The following is a 21,367-nucleotide window of genomic DNA, read 5'->3' on the forward strand; positions in this document are numbered from 1 at the left end:
AACTATTGCAATGGAGAAAAACATATAAAGAATTAAAATTTACAGGTGGAAAGAAAACGCATAGACACTTTCTGCATTCCCAAAACTTGACAGAGTATTTCTTCCATTCTTCTTTTTTCTGTTGTTGCTTACATCTTGCAGAAACAAAATCAGCTTTTGAAGGATTAAAACTGTCTGCTCACCGATTGTTGTGCCTCAAAAGCAGTGATTTCCAAACTTTGTGCCGCCACAGATTCTCAGGTGTGCCACGGCTATGGCTATGTGAACATAGTATTTCTGTTTTGACTGAAATTAAAAGCTGTAAACGAGAGAGACTGCTTGGAATTGATGACGAAATGCGGGTTTGTCAACAATGCAACCTCGTTTCTGTTATATAAACAAGCACATCCATCGCATTAACACGTGAATATAAATTTTTTTTAAGCAACTTTTTTTCTCTTATTAGTGTGCCGCGAGCGTTTTATAAGTTTTCGAGTGTGCCACAAGCTGAAAAAGTTTGGGAACCACTGATCTAAAGTGACGTTAGTGAGTGACTACATTAGAAATGTTTGGTGAAGTCTCCGAACCTTATTTCGTTTTATTCAGTCAGTTCTTCAGTTGCAAATAATAGCGGCTCAGTACAAAAAGCTTGCGCACTTTAAATTTCACAAAAATATTTAGATACAACCACTGAAGATGGAATGGTTACTTCCATAAAAGGATTTATTCTGTCCAAATAAATGTCCACGCACACCCATATACGAATGTCTAACTCAATTAGGAAGAAATGATCGAGGTGTCGATTTAAGTGAGTCGGGCACATTTATAAACATACTAGGCTTAGATATTATTTGAAAAAAAGAAATTTCTTAAAGCTTTAAATACAGTTATTTTATTTTTTTCTAAAAAAATCTTAATTTAACCAACATTCAAAAAATGCATCAATAGATTCTGTGTTGGTGAGGTAAATAGTTAAATACCAATATAAGCTGTTCAACAAAGTTTATTGTGTATTACAATGTTTAAAATTAAATCCAGCGATAATGGTGCAATAAAATGAACGCAAAGATAACAAAGAACGTCTGCTAACATGAACATTTTGTGAAAGCCATGTTTCAACATCAAACAAGATGACATAAAAATGAACACAAAACAACGCAAAGGGAAAATTATTATAACTGTTTTATGATTTTGATTGGTCAAATTGAAAATCGCTATATCTATGCACGTTTTTCCTTTTTACAGGGCTAAAAAACCGTCTAGGGTCGTCGCATTTCAAAGAAAAATCATTTATTATTTTCATTTCGATGGTTTTTTGCACAAACAACCAACAACCACTTGATGTTTTTCTAAAAGACAATAAAATACGCTTTTAGTTAATTGCTTACCGAAATACAATGTATTTTAACACGACAACATATAAAAAGTTTTAAATGAACAAAGAATGAAAATTTTAATCTTAAAAGATCGTCACCTTCTTCGTCGTCGTCGTCTTTCTTACATGGCCAATATGGCCAGATGGACCGCCACGAAATGTAATAGTCCCTGAACATATAGATCAACAATCCAAAAACAAAAAGTCCAACAAATCCAGAAAAAAAACCAATGAGAGCCGCTTCAGTGCTTGGCATTGCCATGGCAGCATAGAAAGAGAAGCGCAATATCTAGACAAATTATGATCTTTGCTATCTGTAAATGACTATAATTGTAAAGACGATGGAAAAGCACTCGATTGCTATTGCTTTGTTGCTGGCAAAGCAAATTATCTTGTTATTCTTAACCAACTTTACTGGTAGTTTTACTATCTCAGTATGCCAAGAAATTATTCAAGTTATCGAGTTGCAAATTTACTAAACACTCGCCCATAATGTACTTCACCTTGTTGCTATTGCCGGTCAAAAGTCTACTTTGATCTAAACACAGCACGTCGACTCGGCTAAAGCATTTAACAACTAATTATAATTACATTGATCTTAAAACACTATAGCACTATAGAATCAGTAATCGCAAGTCACAAATAGTTTATGGCGCTAATTTTCGAATAGTTATGTAGAAATTGAAAATTCATAATATGAACATTATTGTTATCAATTATTATTATTTCATTTCATGAATTGTATGAATAACATGTCCAGTTATATTACTGTATATATTATATATTACATGTTATGTTGCTGTATATATTACAGGCAGACCTCGTTAATCCGGACCACTTTGTTTCGTCATAAAATGTCGCTATAGCGGGGTATCCGGATTATCGGAATGCGAAAAATCAATCAATTTTGCAAATGTAGCACCGTGTTCAAAAAGCAGTATGCACCTTACTCCAATTCAAAGTAGGTGTAGAAGTTTAAAGAGTGAAAGTGCATCATTATTATGCATAGATAATCGACTGTCGTTTTCGTCAACTAACTACTGTGTCTAGGACAATCGTGAATCATTTTCGCTTCACTCTTTATAAACCGGTTTATCGGATTTTATTGCTATTTATTTAGCACATTTGTTCCAAAACTTTTGTGTCGGAGTCGGACAGCGGGGTTTCCGGATTAAAGGGGTAAATGCATAGGAGGAAATCCGTTCCCGGCAGTTTTGTGTCGGATAACAGGGTTCAGGGTCGGATTATCGAGGTCTCACTGCATGAATACAACTGGATATTTCTGTTTTCGAACTAATCTGTCTGCGTTACTGAAAGTGAAGGGCAAGTCCAGACACAGGTGGATTTGATACGAAAGAAAACTATTGACTGAATATTCTAGCAAAATATATCTGAGAAATAATTCGTGGTTAGTTACAGTAGTCACCAGCAAAAGAAAGTCGCGAAAAATCTGAGTTTTTCGCCTTCCTTGAGACGTCGATCAAGGCTCTTGTGATGTCATAGATTATATAATCAAGTTGTTTGACAACATGCTGCTGCTGTTTTATTCCTTTCGTGCTGGTCAACTGAAGTAAAATGTGTAGGTCATAGGAGTTTAGCCTACGTTCAATTAGGCGTCATGTGAAGAAATTTGCAACGTGTAAACGAATAAATTACGATCGTCTTAAACATAAAAAATCCGGCAGCCCAATCATTTGCGTCTATGAAGTTACAGTATATTTAGGACCGTATAGGCTACCCGTCAAACCGGTACCTTACTGGTTGCCGTAGTTGGGCTATAGGCTGTCACCTATCAAGCTATTGGCAGTTAGAGCAATCTATGCAGCTGTAACAGATACATATGTGATTTACAGTAGGTATATTGCTAAATATGTGAATTAGCGACTGTTTTTGTGATTAACTATGACATCGCAAGTGCCTCGATCTACGTCACAATTAAAGCCAATTTTTAGATTTTCTTTTGCTTGTAATTACCTAATAAAGAATTACTTTTCAAAACTGTTTAACCAGAATATTCAGTGAGCAGTGTCCTTTCATATAAGATCAACTTGCTCTTGGACTTGCCCCTCGCTTTAAAGCACAATTCACTGACTGCGAGGGATGTGCCGCAAGGAAGATTGTTAGGGTTGGTGCGAACCCGAATATCACGTAGGCCTACACGTGTTGGGTTCGTATCGGCCCACATGACCTGACTACTGACTGCAATCGATTCTGCATGCTTGGTGCAGTTGTCTGGAGATTCTGCAGCTGAATTCGAAATGAAATTCCATGATTGCTGCATCTACCCTACTCTCCTATTCTGCTGTCATCTCAACCAATCGCAAAGTTATCGTGTGTCTGTCAGTTAAATCGATCTCTTAATATATGTTAACCAACCGCTAAGATATACCTACCATCAATTAATTGCTGGCTTATATTTATGAGCCTAACAACAACAATAACAACGACAAAACTATTTGCAGTGATTCCAATAGTTCGTCAGTCAGTCAAATAGGTTGGACAATTAACAAGACTTTCTATTCGTTCAAATCTAACACAATTGCGACAGCTGCCTAGACGGCCATTGCTTCGTCAAAAGATCAATAAAATATTAAGTGGGTTTCCATGCCATGCTACACAAACGCTTCTATGAACTGGACGATAGGCAAAGGTCAACCAAATCTATCCACTGCGTTTATTCAGCAACACTTCCATTGCAAAATCGAACTGACCATGTCAAAATGTTTTTCTGCATGAGAAGATGCTGGGTTTTAAATTGCGAATAAATCTCATTTATCGTTTAAACGAGGTAAAGGTATAAGACAAAATACACAAATAAAACATAAAAAATACGGCAAAAAATATCTTTTACTTTGGATACCAGCCTTACATGTCGCCATGCTTGACTATATATCGTTGATGGCAATGTTGTGGCAATTAATTGTGTGTTATAGCATATCTATGTGTCCCACGTACAATAAAATAAAAGGACAACATAAAATTTGCCAGTAACGGCAATGCGATGCGCCAATGATTCGAGATAATTAATTCAGCCTCATCAAATGCCTTCGATTATTTCCAGGGCCGTCCATCTGTTAATTCCTTGCACGATCACGGCAGCTGCCGTTGCTTCGACGAACGATCGATATCACCTAAATCTGTGCATTGCCGAGCACTTGCACTAGAGACTAGACAGAGAGTACATCACGCTTCAGTGCGTATCTGTATATTTGTATTCGTGTTTGTCATCCGACACATCGCCACAGGAATCGTTACTTCCCCAAGAAATGATGCGGTTCGATAAAGAAATTTACAATACCGCGGAAGTATTTACGAATTATGACATAATAATGCAATACTCGATCATGAGGTGCACTTACGGAGTTTTCTTGGTGGAGCTGGACACTGTGTCTAAGTTTAAACCATGTTCGTTTTATGGTTTAAATAAATTTATTTTGATAAAATTTAACAACATCAACAAAATAGATTATTTATTTATTAATTATATTATCTGTATTTATCGGATTGGTTGATAAATTGTTAACGCATAATTTAAAGTTATTGGAGAAAGTTTTCATTATTCAAGCATGAACAAATCTGAATCATATGAGGGAAAATTACTTTTTTGGAAGTTACTTCGATATTAATTACTTTTAGATGAAAATCAAACAGCTTTTAGCAGTGTGTCGCAATTAATTTTATGCAAAAGTATCACCGACCAATAAAAAACAGATGTGAATTTGACTTGTCAAAAATGAATGCGATATCAATGAACGTTTGACAACACACACATTCTGTGAAACCATCATTTCAACATTAAACAAACACAAAATAATTCAATGATTCAATAATTCAAAATGCTTTACAGTTTTGATCGTTGAAATTAACAACGAGAATGTTTTATAAAGTTTTTATTTTTTTTTCTATTTCCAAGACGTGAAAAAGCATTTCTTTATAAAGCTCAAAGCTCAATGTTGGCTTGTTCATTTTCTGAAATAAAAGATGGAACATTGCAAGTTATACGTCAAAGTATCCTCATAGCAGCTTATACAGTACATCATAACATGATAATACGTTCGACAAGACATAGAGATGTGTCTTTTACTTGTCACTAAGAGAAGGTTGAAATTGTAATAATCAATCAACTTCCGTGGCTTACCTCTGTCTCTTATTCTTTCGGTTTCTTCCCCTGTCTGCCTAAATGGCCGCCACGACCTGAGCCTCTGCCACCGAGTATTGCAGTCGCTGTACAAATGGACGAAGGACAGTACGAAACAGAGAAAGACAAAAGCGACCAAAAATAAAAGCACTCCAAGTGTTAGACTGTTTACCGGCATTGCAACATATAAACAGAAACAGTAACTTTATCACTTTTGTAATCTATAATGACGTAATTGGTTAGAAAACATTTTACACCAGTTGCTCTTTGCCGTCTGCTGGCGGTTAAATAATAAATAAAGCCAATTTTGTCACACAACGACACAATGCAATCTTATTCGTTTGTTGTAAAGTTAAAGTGAACTCATAATTGAACCTTAAATCTATATCAGAGCGTCTTACAGCATATCGGTCATACCATATCCCTTATGATGTCATAGCTCAAAAATTGATCAGCAAATTGCTGCCTTTTTCCTTGCTAGCAGAAAAAATTATAATCTATTGCTAGTCAGTATTTTTTCACTCTGGATTATTTTTCGCTCGTTAAGCCGATCCGTACAACTGCTATGTTGTGTAATTTTTGTATCTCTAAACAAGCTCTAACCACTAAGATGTCTTGTTCGAAGCGTTACATCTTATCTATAAATACATGGTGGGGCCTGGACCGTGTTAACTTAGCAGCACATAATCAGTACATAATAAACTGAGAAAGCATTATTTTGGTTCACAAATCACGAGTTATCATTCGCTTTCATTGCTTTCCGGTTATTTTGCGGTGACGTATTTACAGAAAAGTGCAAGTATGTAAGCAAAAACGGAAACTTCACCTCTGGGCGACTTGTTACACACAAAAGGCATCACTTCAACAAATGGTCATCTATTGTTTCGTCACAAAGGTACGTACAGCTTCCGGCTGACCAATGTTGCTGTTATTTTTTATAATAAATTCTTGACTCAAAATCTGAGACACAACGCACAAGATCTTAACCTTTCTTATCTGCAAGAACAAATATAATGTAGCAAACGTTGTTCACAGACTTTTGTAGCTTCACAGTTGAGGCTCAGAATAAATCTTACCCTCAAAGTAACCAACCAACCAATCTAAATTTTATTTTGCGAGTTGCGAGTTGCGAGTTGCGGTTCGTGCCTGAGGAAGAGAGGTTGCGGACAGTGCGCTCGACGCCTGCGGTCAACACAAGCTCGGTTTCCAGAAAGGCGCCAGGAATTGCAAATAGGCAAAAGACACGCAAGTACTTCATTCGTCTGTTGATAGGACCATATACAGCAAACCTATACTGAGTGTGGACAAGTGCGAAACAAAACAGATTATAGGTGCGTCAAGACATACATTGAAACAACAAAAGTGAAAGTCTCTCTCATTTGTGACGTTTTTATCATATTTTGATCGCATAATTACAACGTGTTCCAATACGTGAGAAAGAAATAACCAACTATGTGTTAGTAATAAATGATTTCCCCTTGCTTTTCTATTTAAAAAATTAAGCCACGAGAAACCCACCACAAAACAAACCAAGAAACTTCTTAATCCGGACCGGTTTAATCGTCCTTGGGCTGAATCGAACCGGAACTGATTTTTCGCAGTGTTTACGATACAGCAAGTTTGAAAGTTGTAACGGGAGTCAGATCAGTGTTATTAAAGAATAGAGCATTGTCTTGCGCTAAAACGTATTAAAAATCTTGCAATGTCTATTGTGACTTGCATGTTAGCAAGAGGTTGCAATTTGCAAAGACCGTTTTTATGTCAACTATGAGTGCGCTTTTTCCACCATAAGTACCCGAGGCATGACACATACCTTGCGAAACTTAACTTTGATTGGCCAGTTACTTCTGTAAGGGCGATATTCTCTCTGATATTCCCTTCTGATTTTTACACAGAGCTGGTAGAAGTGGGATTTTGTTCTTGTGTGACTGGTTTTCGAAGGTTCAAAGGATTTAGTGAATGTTGTTAAAGTTTTTTTTCTAATCAGAATAAAAATATTATAATGATCGAGGAATAGTTTTGTTCTCGTTCCCGGCATGCTGGAGCCTACATTGCGTGGAAAGCCTATTTTGACGCCTAAATAATAATATAAAAATTTTACTTTTCATAATATTTGAAATGCGATTAAATTTTATCACAACATTTTTCATTGAAGATTTTATTTTATCTGTTTGAACACATCCGCAATATAGCTCGACCCGATTTGGATATCTCCTTCGGTAACTGTTCAGTCATTCCGCAAGGTGGCGGTGAAGCGACGTATTTGGGCCAGAAAGATTTAGCTTGGTTTGCTTTTGTCACCGCTTCTAGAATATTCTTCGCCACCTGGCCCCGCCTGTGCAGGAGCTTACCGCGATCTCCGCTCTGATGACAAGTATCGGCGACAGTCGTGGCGAGATTCTCCAGGTATTGTTGAATGTTTTCGTTGTCCGCACGATGGTGATAGGCTGAGCTCTGTCCGTGAAACTTCGAAATATTCTTAGTTAAAGTGACCGTCTTGGTCGCCGGAGGATATTGCTGCTGTTGGTGGACCCACGCGGCCACCTCTTGGCCTGGTTTATCGTACATTGAGACGTAATTCTGAGCCTGTTTTTCCGCTTTGGATTTCCGCAAACACGGAGAAGTCGACGAGCTCCAAGCTGGAGCGGTAGTCGGCAATTCCGGTGGAATTTTCTTTTTTTTCCCGAAGGGCTTCACGTAAATGAAGTCGCTTTGCTTGTACGATGAACGGGTAGGCGTGGATCGGTGGATAATTTTTTGTTCGCTATCATTGCAATGGGAAGGTTTCTGAGGATTCATAAATGCTGGTTTCTTTAATGGCTTGGTTGTTGTTTTGCATCCGTGTGTGCATGTCATGTTGTATTTGACCCGTTGGCTTTCGCGTGATTTCGAATCCTTCTTTGAAATGAAGGTTTTGGCGTCGCTATATTGGAAATGGGTTTTAGTGAGCAGAGTAGCTGCTGGTTTGTTATTTTCCAGTAAGGAGGAGCTTTCTCTTTGAGGAGGAACGGAAATTGCTCCGGGACGCAATTTGGCCTGTTTTCGATGTGCTAAAAATTTGAAGAAGATTTAATATAAGAAACAAATAAGTGGTGACACAAATTCACAGCCATAAAAAATAAAAAATCATAGTCGTAACATTTAAAGTTAAGTCTGCATCACTGGATTCTGACGAAATGTGAAAACAAAATCATTCCCACTCCTCCAGTTATTTTAATTGTTTAAAACATTACATGACAGTATATGATTATTTCCAGCACATTATGTATTAAGCTGATACTCACCGATATTCCGTTGAGCGGCTTTAGGATCGATGTTTATGTTGACGACTTTGGGAGAGGATATTACTCTTCTTCTGTCGTCCAAAAGATCCGCTGTTTTTCTTCCTTCTCTAACTTGTGACTTCTTTTTTTCTTCATCCGAGAGCAATGAAGATGTCGGTTCTTCCGGCGGCTTTAGGTTAGAGGTTATTTTTTGTTCGTACCGAAGTTTGAACGAAAACTTTCGAAGGTTTTCTAAGAGACGAAAATAAAATGCTTAACTGTACAAGACATCATAGATTTATAACCCCCCCCCCTCTACCCTCCCTTCCACACACACAAAAAAAAAAGTTGTATAACCCATTCCAAATATGGCTGCATAAAATACAATCTCTTAGAAGTACTAGTTAAGCGCATTTGCTTGATGCTTACCGTTAGTTTGTTTCATCTTTCTGTAAGTTTCAAACTTTTTTTGCGCAAACGCCTTGCTTTCGGCCGACGTATCGGTGACTTGAGGTAGTTTCCCGCTCGAAGATTCCCCGCAGACCACCATCTCACGGTCGTCGACCTCCACCAACCGGACGAAAGTCTTCTTCACTTTGGCCGTGGGGGACGGAGATGAGTTCAAACCATTGTAGAGACTCCGCCGCGATTGGACGACGCTCGATTTTGGTTTGGAATTGGTCGCGGTCTGGGTGGAATTGTCCACCGCGTTGGTTGCAGAAGCGGGGGCGCTTGTGTCCGTCGATTGCGGAAATTTTGAGACGTTTTCCAGACAGGAGGGTGCCTCTTCAGGTCCGTTCTTTTCACACACGTTCCGACGAACTTGGTGGAAAAGTTTTACGGCTTTCCCGTGGCCGTAGCGTCCGAGGCGCTCCTTGAGGTAGCTTAAGACTCCTTCCGGTTTGTCAAACTCACCTAAAACAGCAAATATTGTTATAATTGGTAAAAAAGAACAACTAAAGCCAATGAAAAACAAAAAAATATGCTGTTTAACAGTTTAAAAGTGCAAAAGACCAATTCCAGAGGCAAAAGACAATGTTCCAAATAACAGCGAAAAAAAAGATGTAAATTAGTGTCCAATTATTTAATTAAACGGTTCATAAAAGTTTTACTTTATGAAATACTTACTCATCATGCCCACGTCATTAAATATTACGTCATTGCCGCCGTCTCCAGCCTGGCAGCCAATGCTGGTGTCACCAGTTCCCTGTAAGTAATTAATTAATAAACATAACACAAAGATATTTTGAACGCTGGCTCCGCACAGACATCTTACTGTGTCTAACATCAACATCATCTAATATTTTTCATTTAACAAAGTTTGCAGGCTGCGTAATTTAGAACTGGATTAAAACTATAGACGAAATATCAAACAATTTGTAAAAAGCTCCATAAATGGATGGTTGAAGTCTTTTACGCCACCTTAAGGCCTTGGTGGAGGTGTTTTCTCATCCACGAGTGGGCGTAAACCTCTGGGATTGAGAGACGTTTGACTGGCTTCAACTTCAACAAACCTCGGATTAAATCTTTGCAGTCTGCAAAAAACATTATCAAAGAATGAAAAAACTTTGCATAGACCTATTTATACATAAGAAGAACACAAAAAAGTAAGTTTGGTTTTTATTCCAACTGGACTAACTGTAAATAAACGAATATCACCTTGTGTCAAACACCCTTTGAAATAGACTGGCTTCTTCATAGCGCCCAAGACAGCTTTGGCGTCGGATTCCTTGAAGGGTAATCCCCCGTTCACCATCGCGAATAGTATGATGCCTCTGCAAGGAAATGGTGTACGACACTCACTAGGGTCATAAACGTTATCAACGCCCAAGAGAATTTGTGTTTTATTTCAAGTGAACCAAAAATAGGAAGATTAAACTCACAGGCTCCATAAATCCGCAAGTTTTCCGTCATATTTCTGCTGCTTGAGGATTTCCGGCGGAGCGTAAGCGTAGCTTCCGCAATGGGTTAGTAGCAATTCTCCCGTTTGGCGTGGCTGAACCGCAAACCCGAAATCACTCAACTTGGCCTGGTTGCCTTTTGACAGGAGAATGTTTTCGCATTTGAGGTCCCTGAAATATTTATGGTTGTTATCTAGGCGTCTACTTATTAATTGCGTGGGCTACGTGCTACCAACCCAGGAGTAAAATGTTGGTATCTGTACAACTGGTTTAACCAAAAAAATTTCGACATTACGAAGGAAGCAACTTGAGACTACTTTTGAGTTTAGGTTACTAATTATATGATTCTGACGTGGCCTACCTGTGAGCGACACCTCGCGAGTGGATGAAATGTACGCCAGACAAAATGTCCCTAAACATCAATCTGGCTTTATCCTCAGTCATACAGTTGCTATGAGATTTGCGCGCGTAACATCGATTGACGTAGAACAACAAATCTCCGCATTCGGCGTATTCTAGAACCAGATAAACTCGCTTGTGGCTGGCGAACATGTCATAAAGCTGAATCTAAAAAAGTGGAAAGGTTCATTCGAAATTCAAACACCGAACAGTTTTTATCCATAAACCTGATTAACCATCGTTTTCAGATGTTTGGTCAGCGGGTAACTCACCACATTTGGATGTAAATAACATCGGTTCATGCTCGCTACTTCCCTGGGTAGAAACTTTGTTATGTAGATGTCTGGCGCCGTGGAAGTGCTAATGATTTTTATGGCAACCTATGCAAGGTCTTTGTTAAAATATTGCAACCTTTCTACGGCACCTGAACCAGCTGGTCAAAATATTGTACGATGTCGTAGTTACGCTAATGATTAGTCTACGGCTTCAGCACTTTTCAGCTAAATTATTTAACTGCGATCTTTCTAACAATCTTAGAAACAAACAAGATTATAAATGAAACCGCCTGATTACACAAAACAAAGACATATAAACTCACCTTAATGTCTTTTTGCCTACCGGCCTGTCTTCTGAGTTTAGAATTGGATGAAATCTTTTCCGGAACAGCCTGTCCCAAATAAACCTTTGCGTAGGCACCTTGGCCTAGAAATTTCCCGGTCAGTACGTAACCATTCCTCCGGCATTCAACAGCTTCTTCGGCTAAACTACTGTCTACCAGGTACTCGTTCAAACCGACTACGTCGCAATCAGTGGAAGGCATATTTGGAAAAACTCATTCGGTGCTTATTTCAACCCATCCTTCAAATTTCCTTTTACTTTGTTAACCACAAGTGTTACGGGCTATTGTGACGACATTGTTGTTGAAAACAAAACCCTATTGTGATGACATAAACTATTTATACACTGAACACTTGAAATTGAATTAAAAGTTTAGCAGAAAGTTGTATTTTGAAAGTGAAAAAGAAAATTGAAAAATTTGGCAAAAACATTTGAAATTGTTCAACACAAAACTAATCGTCTGCGGTTTAGAAATAAAAAGTAAGAAAAATCGTGCACCAATATGACCGGCACTAACGTATGGAGGTATTGACAAGCGAACAAATGTAATCACAATTTTGCACAACATAAGTTCAAACGAGGTCATGAAAATGTGCGAATTGCAGAAATACTGTGTATTCCTGAAAATATGTCACTAAAAATACCATGAACACAAAAACGTATTACAACAACAGAGCTTTAAAACTAAACCGTTCACACGACGAACACATTGCAAAAACCTATCCACTGCTGTGAATGTCAACGTTGTTGTGAACTAACTGTTAGCAATAGTCCAAATATTACTCACACCCTAATAAATTCGTGTACATGACTTTCATGTTATATACAATCCACATTATCGGCAGTGATAAAAAGATTGCTAGCAATTGCAATACAAGGAATACACACAATATCACTTTGAAACGCTTAAATTTCGGAAATTTTTTTACTGCGACTCTTTCAAGTACAGCCATGACCAAGAACATGATTAATGTGAACTACAGTGGAACTTAAACATAAAAAGACAGATACAACTAAACAGCGTCTAGGACGATAGAATCACTGCCAAAAGTTAAAGAACAGTTAACATTGGTCCCGAAAACATGCCCTTCGAAGGGTTGATAAAATAATAACAAACAGGTCATTGAAATAGTCACGACTTTTACCTCCTTGCTGAGGTCCAAGACTCTCGACCGAATCTATCACGAACGTCGAAAGAAGTGTTTCTCCTGTGATGATGTCTATGGTCTCTGGGCATCGTTTCAGGGCGATGTGAAGAAGAAGATCTCGGTTCTTGAGAATTCGACCAAAATTGCTGACTGACATGTTGGCGCTCCGTCTTGCACTGAATCGTCTTCCATCCATAGTCGTGGCGACGTGGGGGACTGGAAGAACCGTGCGGGTGGCGCAGGGAGCTCCTACTCCGCATGACGTTGTACGGTGGCAAGGAACACACCGAGCGAGTGGGGCACGTAGATCCCGGAAAATCTGGTGTTACTTGACCACTGCTTGGGTGGTCTGCATATTTTTTGTTGTACGAAATCGGTGGCTTCGAATTATAACAGTGAGGTTGGTTGAACTTACTTTCCCTTGCACCGTATCTACTACTGTCCCTGAAATTATGGCGTCCGTTGCTATATCTTTCACGATTGTATTTTTTCTCCCCACGGTAAGACTGGAGACTACTGGTGGATGCTGCTAACCCTTTCAGTGCAATGCTCGGTGAGGAAGACTTGTTCGAGGGTGAGTTTACACTTTGCATCGTGTGATCATGGAACATACGGTTTTCACACCGCTGCAGGGTTTCCTTGTCATTCATTTCAGCAGATCTTCTTTTGACTTCAAATGGATGATGGGCAGGAGGCATTTCTGCATCGGATACGTCATAGGAATCATTGAACTGATCCCTGGGAGAAAAACCAAACGGGATTTCATCCTGCAGATTGTGATGGGAGTTATCATCATTGCAATGGATGTCACTCTCCTGAACATTCTGTGATAGATTGCTCCCATCCTTGAAAAGAAGCAAATTTATCCTCAGGTTGGACACAGGATTGATGGGTCTTTTGTCTCCATCAATCACATGTTGCTTCTCTTCGTGAGCATCTGAAAAATTATTCTTTTTGATCCATTCTTGATTTCGAACATCTGTATTCTGGTAAAGAGCAGAAAAACTACGCGAGCTGGACCTATTAGTTAAACGATGACTTTGGTCATTGCTGCTATTTTCAGCAAGCTCTTCCCTGGACTTATGGTCAGATCTGGATTCATCTTCCTCTGTACCTCGAGTGTTACTGACTTGCTCCTGGTGCTTCCACGATGAGCAACTTGAAATGGACATTTCCGTGGAATCTTCAACAAATGTATCACAGGTACTTATAATTCCTTTTGCTGGAGATTTTACAGACACATTATTGCAATCACTGATGTCATCTGGAGGGTTGTTGGTATGACCTTCCTCTTCTAGTGTTGAAACATAAGTATCAAAGGAAGATGGGGCATCAAGTACTTCTTCAAATCCCGGACTGCAAGCTGCAATATTGTGATATTTGTTTTGAGGATGTCCATCATTTAGCTCATCAGGTTCTTTACCCGCTGGACGCTGTGGAGATTTTTCTTCGCAGACTGCATCTTCATTGATCCATAGCACGATGGACAGATCTACCTCCTTTGAAAGACATCTGTTCTGCAAGCGCGGATCCTCCAGTACTTGCTCACCTGGTTCTGGAAGCAGAGGAATGTTGATGGGGGAAGCTGATTTAAGCTTGGACAGGATCATGACGCGACCATGAAATAATCGACGACGTTTCACCAAAGATGGTGAAGTTGACGGCGAGTCCTTAATGCTGGTAAAAGATGATGACACTTTCTCGTTTTCTATTGACTTTTCAAGCGATCCTCGGTCTGGGAAGACAGCATGGACATCAGATAATTGTGAACGACCCACACCTGTGTTTTGAGACGTACCACTGGAATCAGGATCGAAGATGCTTTTCAGACAAGTGGTGCTGGACACCTGTTCGCTGCTTATCATCATCATGTCGTCGTTTTCAACAGAAGTATGATCAGATATTGATTCCACACCAACTGTTTCATCTGCAGCTTCAATGCGACAGGCATCAAGCACACTGGAAGTGACATTTGCATCCGATTTCCCGCTTGAAACCTCAGGACTTGAGTTCTGACTAGAAGCCTTGCTGCAGTTTTTGTGGTTGGATGATTTTCTTTTACTTGAACGGTCAAGGCCATTTTTCCTGTGAAACCATTTTTGTTGAACATTTTTGCCTTGCTTCACTTTACGGCCCGACTTCACAACCCTTAGTCTCCTTTCTATTGATCGCATGAGTCGTGAGTAAACTGGAGTAGCTGTTGGCGTTGATTTTGCAGGAGAAACGTTGTTGTTCTGGTCAACAACTTGGGACAAAATTTTAATGCCCGTAAAATCTTTTCTTACAAAAACCTTCTTCCGAGATTTTCCGAACTTCTCAATATTTAATGTTTTAAATCTTTGTGTCTTCAATGCTAGCTTCATCAGCGGGGAGGCAATTGTTTTCGAATTACTGTCTGTCTGCCGGGCTCTCGGTGTATCCTGTAGAGAAAAAATGAGTGGACTTTGTCCAGGTGTGTTCACGATGTCCAACTTGCTTGGCGATGAAAACGAGAAATTCTTCCCGGAGTCCGAAACATTTGTGTCACGTTGAATAAGATCACTCGCAGAACTGACAACGTTGTCCTGTGAAATATCATCCACAATAATCAACTCACATCTTTCACTGGATGATTGCTGTGGATCTTCCTGTAAATCATCTTCATCTTGGTTAGACAAAGAAGCGAGGTTATCTTGCAATGGTTCAGAGGTTTTGCTTTCGTGGCAAATTTTGTTTTCGTCGCTGTTGTTAGGCACGTTTTTTGCACAATCAGGTGTGGTGAGGACGCCTTCCGATGTATTCAGCAGCTGGCCGCAGACTGGACTTTCCGAAGAATTGTTCGACTCATTCACTGGATCACCCAAAATTTGATTTATCATGTCAAACATGTTGCTGTCATTTTGCTCATCAATAGAAGTATTCTCCAACCCAGTGATTTTATCACAATCTTTACGAAAACCATCAGGAGCAGATGAGGTTCCACCAACTTCAGGTTGATCAATTTTCGAGCTCTCATCCCCATTGGAAGGGCCCTCAGGGAATCCAACATCTTTCACCAAATCGAGCAAAGACTGGTTGTTTAAACCATGCAGGAAGCGGTTGATGCTCAGATCGAGGCTACTCGAGTCAATGGTTGATGGGTTTCTCATCCCTACACCACAACGATCATCACGTGCGACCACATCAGCAGTCTCCAAGCTGGCGTTCCTCTCGTTATTGAAGAGTTGGGAAATGTCCAGGAGGGAGTGGCCCTCTTCCAGACTGATCCGGCGATTACCAGGAGAGCTTGTGGAATCGGGGAGGACACCAGATTCCTTGATTGCCTGGCTGACAAGATCCACAGTATGAGAGACTTCACCATGCTGACTGGAGGTTGGAGGAGCTTTGTTGTACAAATACTCTTGCTCCCGATGAAGTGAACATGTTACAAAAGTGCTTGAGAGAAGTTGTGGTGAAGAGGAAACGTGCTGAGCATGGTAGACGTGATGAGCAGATGATAAGGAAGATGCCGCTATCTAAAATGTAAGCAAAAAGAAAATAAAAAAACCTGATAATTTAAAAAAGGGAAGCATATGCATGTCGAAGCCAAATTCTATTAGAAAACCCAATGCAACAAAACCATAAAAACAAGAATGCTTTTTCGAGGTGATAATCAACTTTTCAAAGTTATTATTTCCTTGTTCTGTAAAAAAGGAAAATACATAAACAAGAAGGGCACCTGGTTAGAAGGACTCGAGAGCGTCAAATCTTCCTTCAAGAGAAGATGATGAGGGAATTGAACTGTCTTCGGCTTTGGACAAAGTTTTCTTTGCTTCTTCCTTGGCGGTAGACCCTCCTTAACAGCCACTGTTAAAACGAAAAAACTTTCAAGAACAAGCTTATCGCAATAGACATCATATAACAAAAATATCATGCAATCTTGCAAGCGTACATCAACATAGAGCATGCACGTACAATTTTCAGGCAATCGACTTCACTTTGGCATTAATAACAGCTAGCTGGTAGAAATGAACCTACCCTTGACTGCACCCTGTGGTACAATCAACTTCTTATAACCGCACCGAGCCATAAAAGGCCTTGACAGGTTGACAGCAGGTCGTGGAACTATGTACGGGACGATCAACTTGAATTGGACCAGCGCCACCGGCCAGGTTTGACGAGGTTGAGTGCGAGACACCTTCAGTGTTTTTCTCTTGCGCTTTACCGTTTGAAAGTCATAGAGAAAGATCTGCAAAAGGACAGGAAAGCAATACTTATGACCAACTTCTAGCCTAATAAAACAAAAAACAAGGAATTTTCATTTGCTAACAGACAAAGTGAACGAAACGTAAACTCTGGTTGATTGCATCTGAAGTATTTAAGTACTGCAGTATTCAGATCAGCGCCCCATAATTTGCCCCCTTTCGTATCTTTATAATGAACTGAAAATGGAAAGACAAAATTATTTGAAATCCACTTGCCTCAGAAAAATGCATTTGATGATGCAACGCGAAGTGCTTTAGTTCAGTGTTCGAGTCCAATTCAATTTGGAATGAGTCATACTCTGGGTCAGGGGGCTCCAGGGGCGGAGGGTAATCTCCTACACTGCAAAATTTCACCTTTGACCTTCCGGGTATAACCTAGGGAAAGAGTAATTTCTGGCCGATGTTTAAGAAATGCTGTTTAAATACTACAAAGCACAATAATTGCATGATTTTCACCCTTGATTATTATTATCAATGATCTCAATATTACTTAATTAATGATTATAGAATAAATAATTATTAAAAATGAACGATTATTAATTAATTAATTATCATAGATAACTCAAACATCTAAAAACATTTAACCAGCCTCGACTTTATATCAAATTTCAACCAACCTTGTACACTGCGATTCGTGGAGATCGAAGGTGATTCGCTTCGGCAAATCTCAGAAGAACATCAACGTATCTGAATACAGTGACTCCTTCGTAGTAGCGGCCAAGATTCTCAGATGGACTGTGGGTAAAAAATGTGTATGAGCATGAGCGATACGTAAAATATAAAATTGACAATGGCCCAGAAAGAGACTAGAGCCGACCTTTTTGAAGATGTGTCAAACAATATATCCTTCCAGCGCATTTTATACATATCATTAAAATTTTCACAATCAATTGACATCAATTCACACAACAATACAAAAGAATTAAAAAACTAAACAATGATACTAAACAAAGCCAATAGCCAGTGCTTTGTGGTATGTCTTCAAGTCAGATCTCATATAAAGAAAGAGCACACTGTATATTCATACAGAGGTATATATGGGTCGGAACATACTCACATTAGGAACATCGGCAAACTCACGTATAATCTTTGAAAACTATGTTTGGTAGAACGCATACAAAATAATAGATTCTTTAAAAATCTTTCACCTCCAAGGAAATTGTGACAATTTTGTTAAATAATCAGCCGACAACAGTTCGAAGCCAAATCGATGCTTTTGACTGGAAGCATACATCAGAAAGTAGCAAGTCTCCATCGTGCTGTGTCCCTTGAAAGAGAAACTTGACACATTTAAGCAATTTTACAACTAACACTTCCAATCAAGATCAATGTGCATTATGCACAGATATTTAACAGATACTGTGAGTGTAATACACGCTTAATTGAAGCTGAACACGGTTAGAAATGAGAATACTGTAAATACATCAAAGGCAACATGGTTTAGATATATAAAGTACCTTCTGTGTGAAGGTTCAGTTTGATAGTTTATGTGAGTGTGTATGGATAAGTACACTCTACCACCAATACAACTTATGGCCGTAATTACTTCAACTGATTACTATAACAATTTGAAGTGAAAAGCAAGTGCTAAAAAGATTGCCTTTAAATCAAAGAAAAGTTTTCAGTAGAGAAGCCGGACAAAAAAGAACCAACTTTGCAATAATATTTAGTGGTTAACCAATTATTGCCAAAATGTATCACAAAAAAACACAAATTTAGTGCTAACTATCCATACATGGTGGCAATTATGATATTAACATGTGACATCTATGAGCATGTCACTAATGCTTGGATCAAGTACTAACAAACGCTTTCATGAGAGGGACAAAAAAAAGGTATAAAATTATTGTTCACTTGTGCATAACAGATGTATTTTCAACTACATCAGCTTAGTCCATTTTTGTCGAGGAAGGTGAGTCGATGGTATGGTAATGGACATTTGGATACAAATGCTTTACTAGCACCTATGTTGTTACTTGTGAGCAATGTTCCCTCTAATTTTTCACGAGTCTGAGCAAACACACTAACTCCCTGAGCGGTCCCTTGGACAATCGTGAGCAACATCAGACGAGCCACGTGCGCACTGTGGCCATTATTATGCGTTTATTTTATTTTCAATTCAGGTTGGGTTTTTTTCTTGTGCGCAGCACAGATTTTCTGTGCGCGGAGACCGTGTCAGCAGCGCGCATTTGCGCACGCGCGCAGCTTAGAGGGAACATTGCTTGTGAGTTGTGATATTTCTATGCTGGAAGAAAACCTCAACTGCAGTCCGCAACTAATCCTTGTCTGTGGAGTCCCATTGCATCTAAAACATGTTCGAAAGCCTACACTTACTACCATGCCATGATTCAAACGCCAGCTATCAAGCATTTTGGTTTCACGTGAGGAGATTTAACCAATTCAAACATGAAAAATACGGACAGACGGATTTATTAAGCAATTTTATTCTATTGAAAACCCCTTTCTACAGGATATTTCCTGATGTTCAACTATTCTTTGACGCCAACTTGTTTTTGCACTTGTTCTCCATTTTAACTTAGGAAATTTGCCACCATATGAATTTAAATAAATGTTATAAAAATGGCCAATATGATTTTAAAAAATATAAATGATTAGATATCATATAGATGATTGGTATGCTGTTGTATTTCTATTAATTATGACTTCAATTTTGAAAACTGACCTCATTAAATAGTTCTTGTTTCTTCTGGTTAAAATCAAAACTGTCTTTGCAGCAAAAACTCTGGATATTACAAATCTTCCACTTTTCTTCGAAAACATAATCGGTGTCAAGAAACGACGACTTAAGGCATCTGACCAAGTCGGCCATTTCAGTCTCTTGACTGTCTTCATCGCTTGATGAACCATCATCCATCATCCTTTCCATTTTATCTTCAGTCAGTAATTCAGATTCAATCTAAACAACCTGGACATAGCTTTTCTTTCATTATACTATTCTTTTCTGGAATTATATGCTACTACGTGAAACTTTTAAACATTATTTTGTAATAATATAATATATTGTAAGTCTGATGAAGTATCTTGAAACAATGCATGAGCTCTAATTCGAGTTCATCTTGTTCAATTTAATTTGCTTCTTCCCAAAAATAAAACAAAGCAGTATAGTCTGTATGTTGTCCATAATACAACAGTATAAGTAAGCATGTACGTATATATTTGAGAAAAGGCAAAGTATATAATATAAAATAAATTACAGAACTGAGTGAAGGCTTGAAATCAACAATTCAAACTTAGCCTGTTGAATGGAGAATGTAACATTGTTAAGTGATGGGTGCATTTTTGGTTTTGTTTTTGTCGTTGGTAATTTTTATCCATTTATACCCGTTGAGGATTGAAGATTAACCATTATGCTTAATTATAAACCTTTATTGGGTAATTAACTTAAATCACAATAACTCTTCACAATTGATGTGGTTACAATATAGTGGAACTGCTGCAATCTTTAGCTTGTCTCTATTGCATTTAAGACGAATGGTGGAGTTGTAGTCATAACTTGTAGTTGAACAGGTTGAACAAACCGCCAAGTCATGAAGTAGCAGCACGTAGTTGGTTTTTATTTCTGGTCTATCGATTATATGAGTCTCCAAGCTTGTGCACACTTTTCACAATCAGAACGTTCTATTGTTTGTGCTGAATTGTTTTTGTCTGATTACAGACATTTTCTTACCAGTCAATTCAGTTTATATTGTTTGCAGTTTGACTGCCTAAGTAAGTGCAACTGCTTACACGAGCAGTTAGGCGTTGAATCCTATACAACTGTCGCTAGTTGCTGTGTAATTGTCGCGGCATCAATAAGCACAATTGTTCAGTTCGAATTGTCTTGATTACATTGATTCTTCATCGGTTAAAAACAACGTTGAGTCGAGACAACCAAAATATTAAAGTGTTCTAGACTGGGTCATTTTTGAATAATAATGAAAAATTCTGGGCACTAGCCTAGCTAATAGGGGTTTAGCTAGACTAGTGCTTTTTTAACAGCTTTTTTCTTGGTTAGAATTTACATGTCACAGCAAAATAAACACACAAGTGAGCACACAAGCTGTTGAAAACGTTCAACAGGAAATTGTTTGCAGGTCACTGAAGGATTACGACACGTGTTCTGAGAAAATCTTGTCTTGCGAGTAATACAAACATAGTTGTAAAAGCCACATAATTTTACTTGATATTTCTTTCACTGTTGATTTGCAATTGTTCACACCTCTACATGATATGCATTGCTTTACAAGCAGTTGGAGGCAAGAGGCAGAGTTGAAACAACTTCATACCACATTCATGCAACCTAAAATGATATTATTTTGCAAA

At 38.6% G+C, this 21,367-nt stretch overlaps 2 protein-coding genes and 1 long non-coding RNA gene across 3 annotated transcripts; all 3 read right to left on the bottom strand.

Annotated features, from left to right (window-relative positions):
* Positions 1-964: 964 nt before the first annotated feature.
* LOC143460050 (uncharacterized) lies at positions 965-1,990 on the bottom strand. The gene is made up of 3 exons (XR_013117823.1): positions 1,858-1,990; positions 1,454-1,668; positions 965-1,328 (listed from the first exon to the last, which is right to left on the bottom strand). It is a non-coding gene; the product is annotated as an uncharacterized LOC143460050 (long non-coding RNA).
* Positions 1,991-7,644: 5,654 nt separating this feature from the next.
* LOC143461216 (uncharacterized) lies at positions 7,645-11,913 on the bottom strand. Its single transcript, XM_076959046.1, has 10 exons — positions 11,654-11,913; positions 11,328-11,435; positions 11,018-11,223; positions 10,639-10,827; positions 10,415-10,530; positions 10,178-10,290; positions 9,884-9,962; positions 9,185-9,670; positions 8,777-9,007; positions 7,645-8,542 (listed from the first exon to the last, which is right to left on the bottom strand). The coding sequence occupies exons 1-10, from the start codon at positions 11,873-11,875 to the stop codon at positions 7,656-7,658; spliced, it is 2,637 nt and encodes an 878-aa protein (XP_076815161.1). The 5' UTR covers positions 11,876-11,913; the 3' UTR covers positions 7,645-7,655.
* A 131-nt stretch (positions 11,914-12,044) lies between these two features.
* LOC143460828 (uncharacterized) lies at positions 12,045-19,999 on the bottom strand. The gene is made up of 7 exons (XM_076958468.1): positions 19,728-19,999; positions 18,193-18,311; positions 17,662-17,779; positions 17,261-17,419; positions 16,818-17,028; positions 16,519-16,646; positions 12,045-16,315 (listed from the first exon to the last, which is right to left on the bottom strand). The coding sequence occupies exons 1-7, from the start codon at positions 19,929-19,931 to the stop codon at positions 12,815-12,817; spliced, it is 4,440 nt and encodes a 1,479-aa protein (XP_076814583.1). The 5' UTR covers positions 19,932-19,999; the 3' UTR covers positions 12,045-12,814.
* Positions 20,000-21,367: the final 1,368 nt, after the last annotated feature.

The sequence above is a fragment of the Clavelina lepadiformis genome, chromosome 5, assembly GCF_947623445.1.
Source record: "Clavelina lepadiformis chromosome 5, kaClaLepa1.1, whole genome shotgun sequence".
In the NCBI taxonomy this organism is placed as follows: domain Eukaryota; kingdom Metazoa; phylum Chordata; class Ascidiacea; order Aplousobranchia; family Clavelinidae; genus Clavelina; species Clavelina lepadiformis.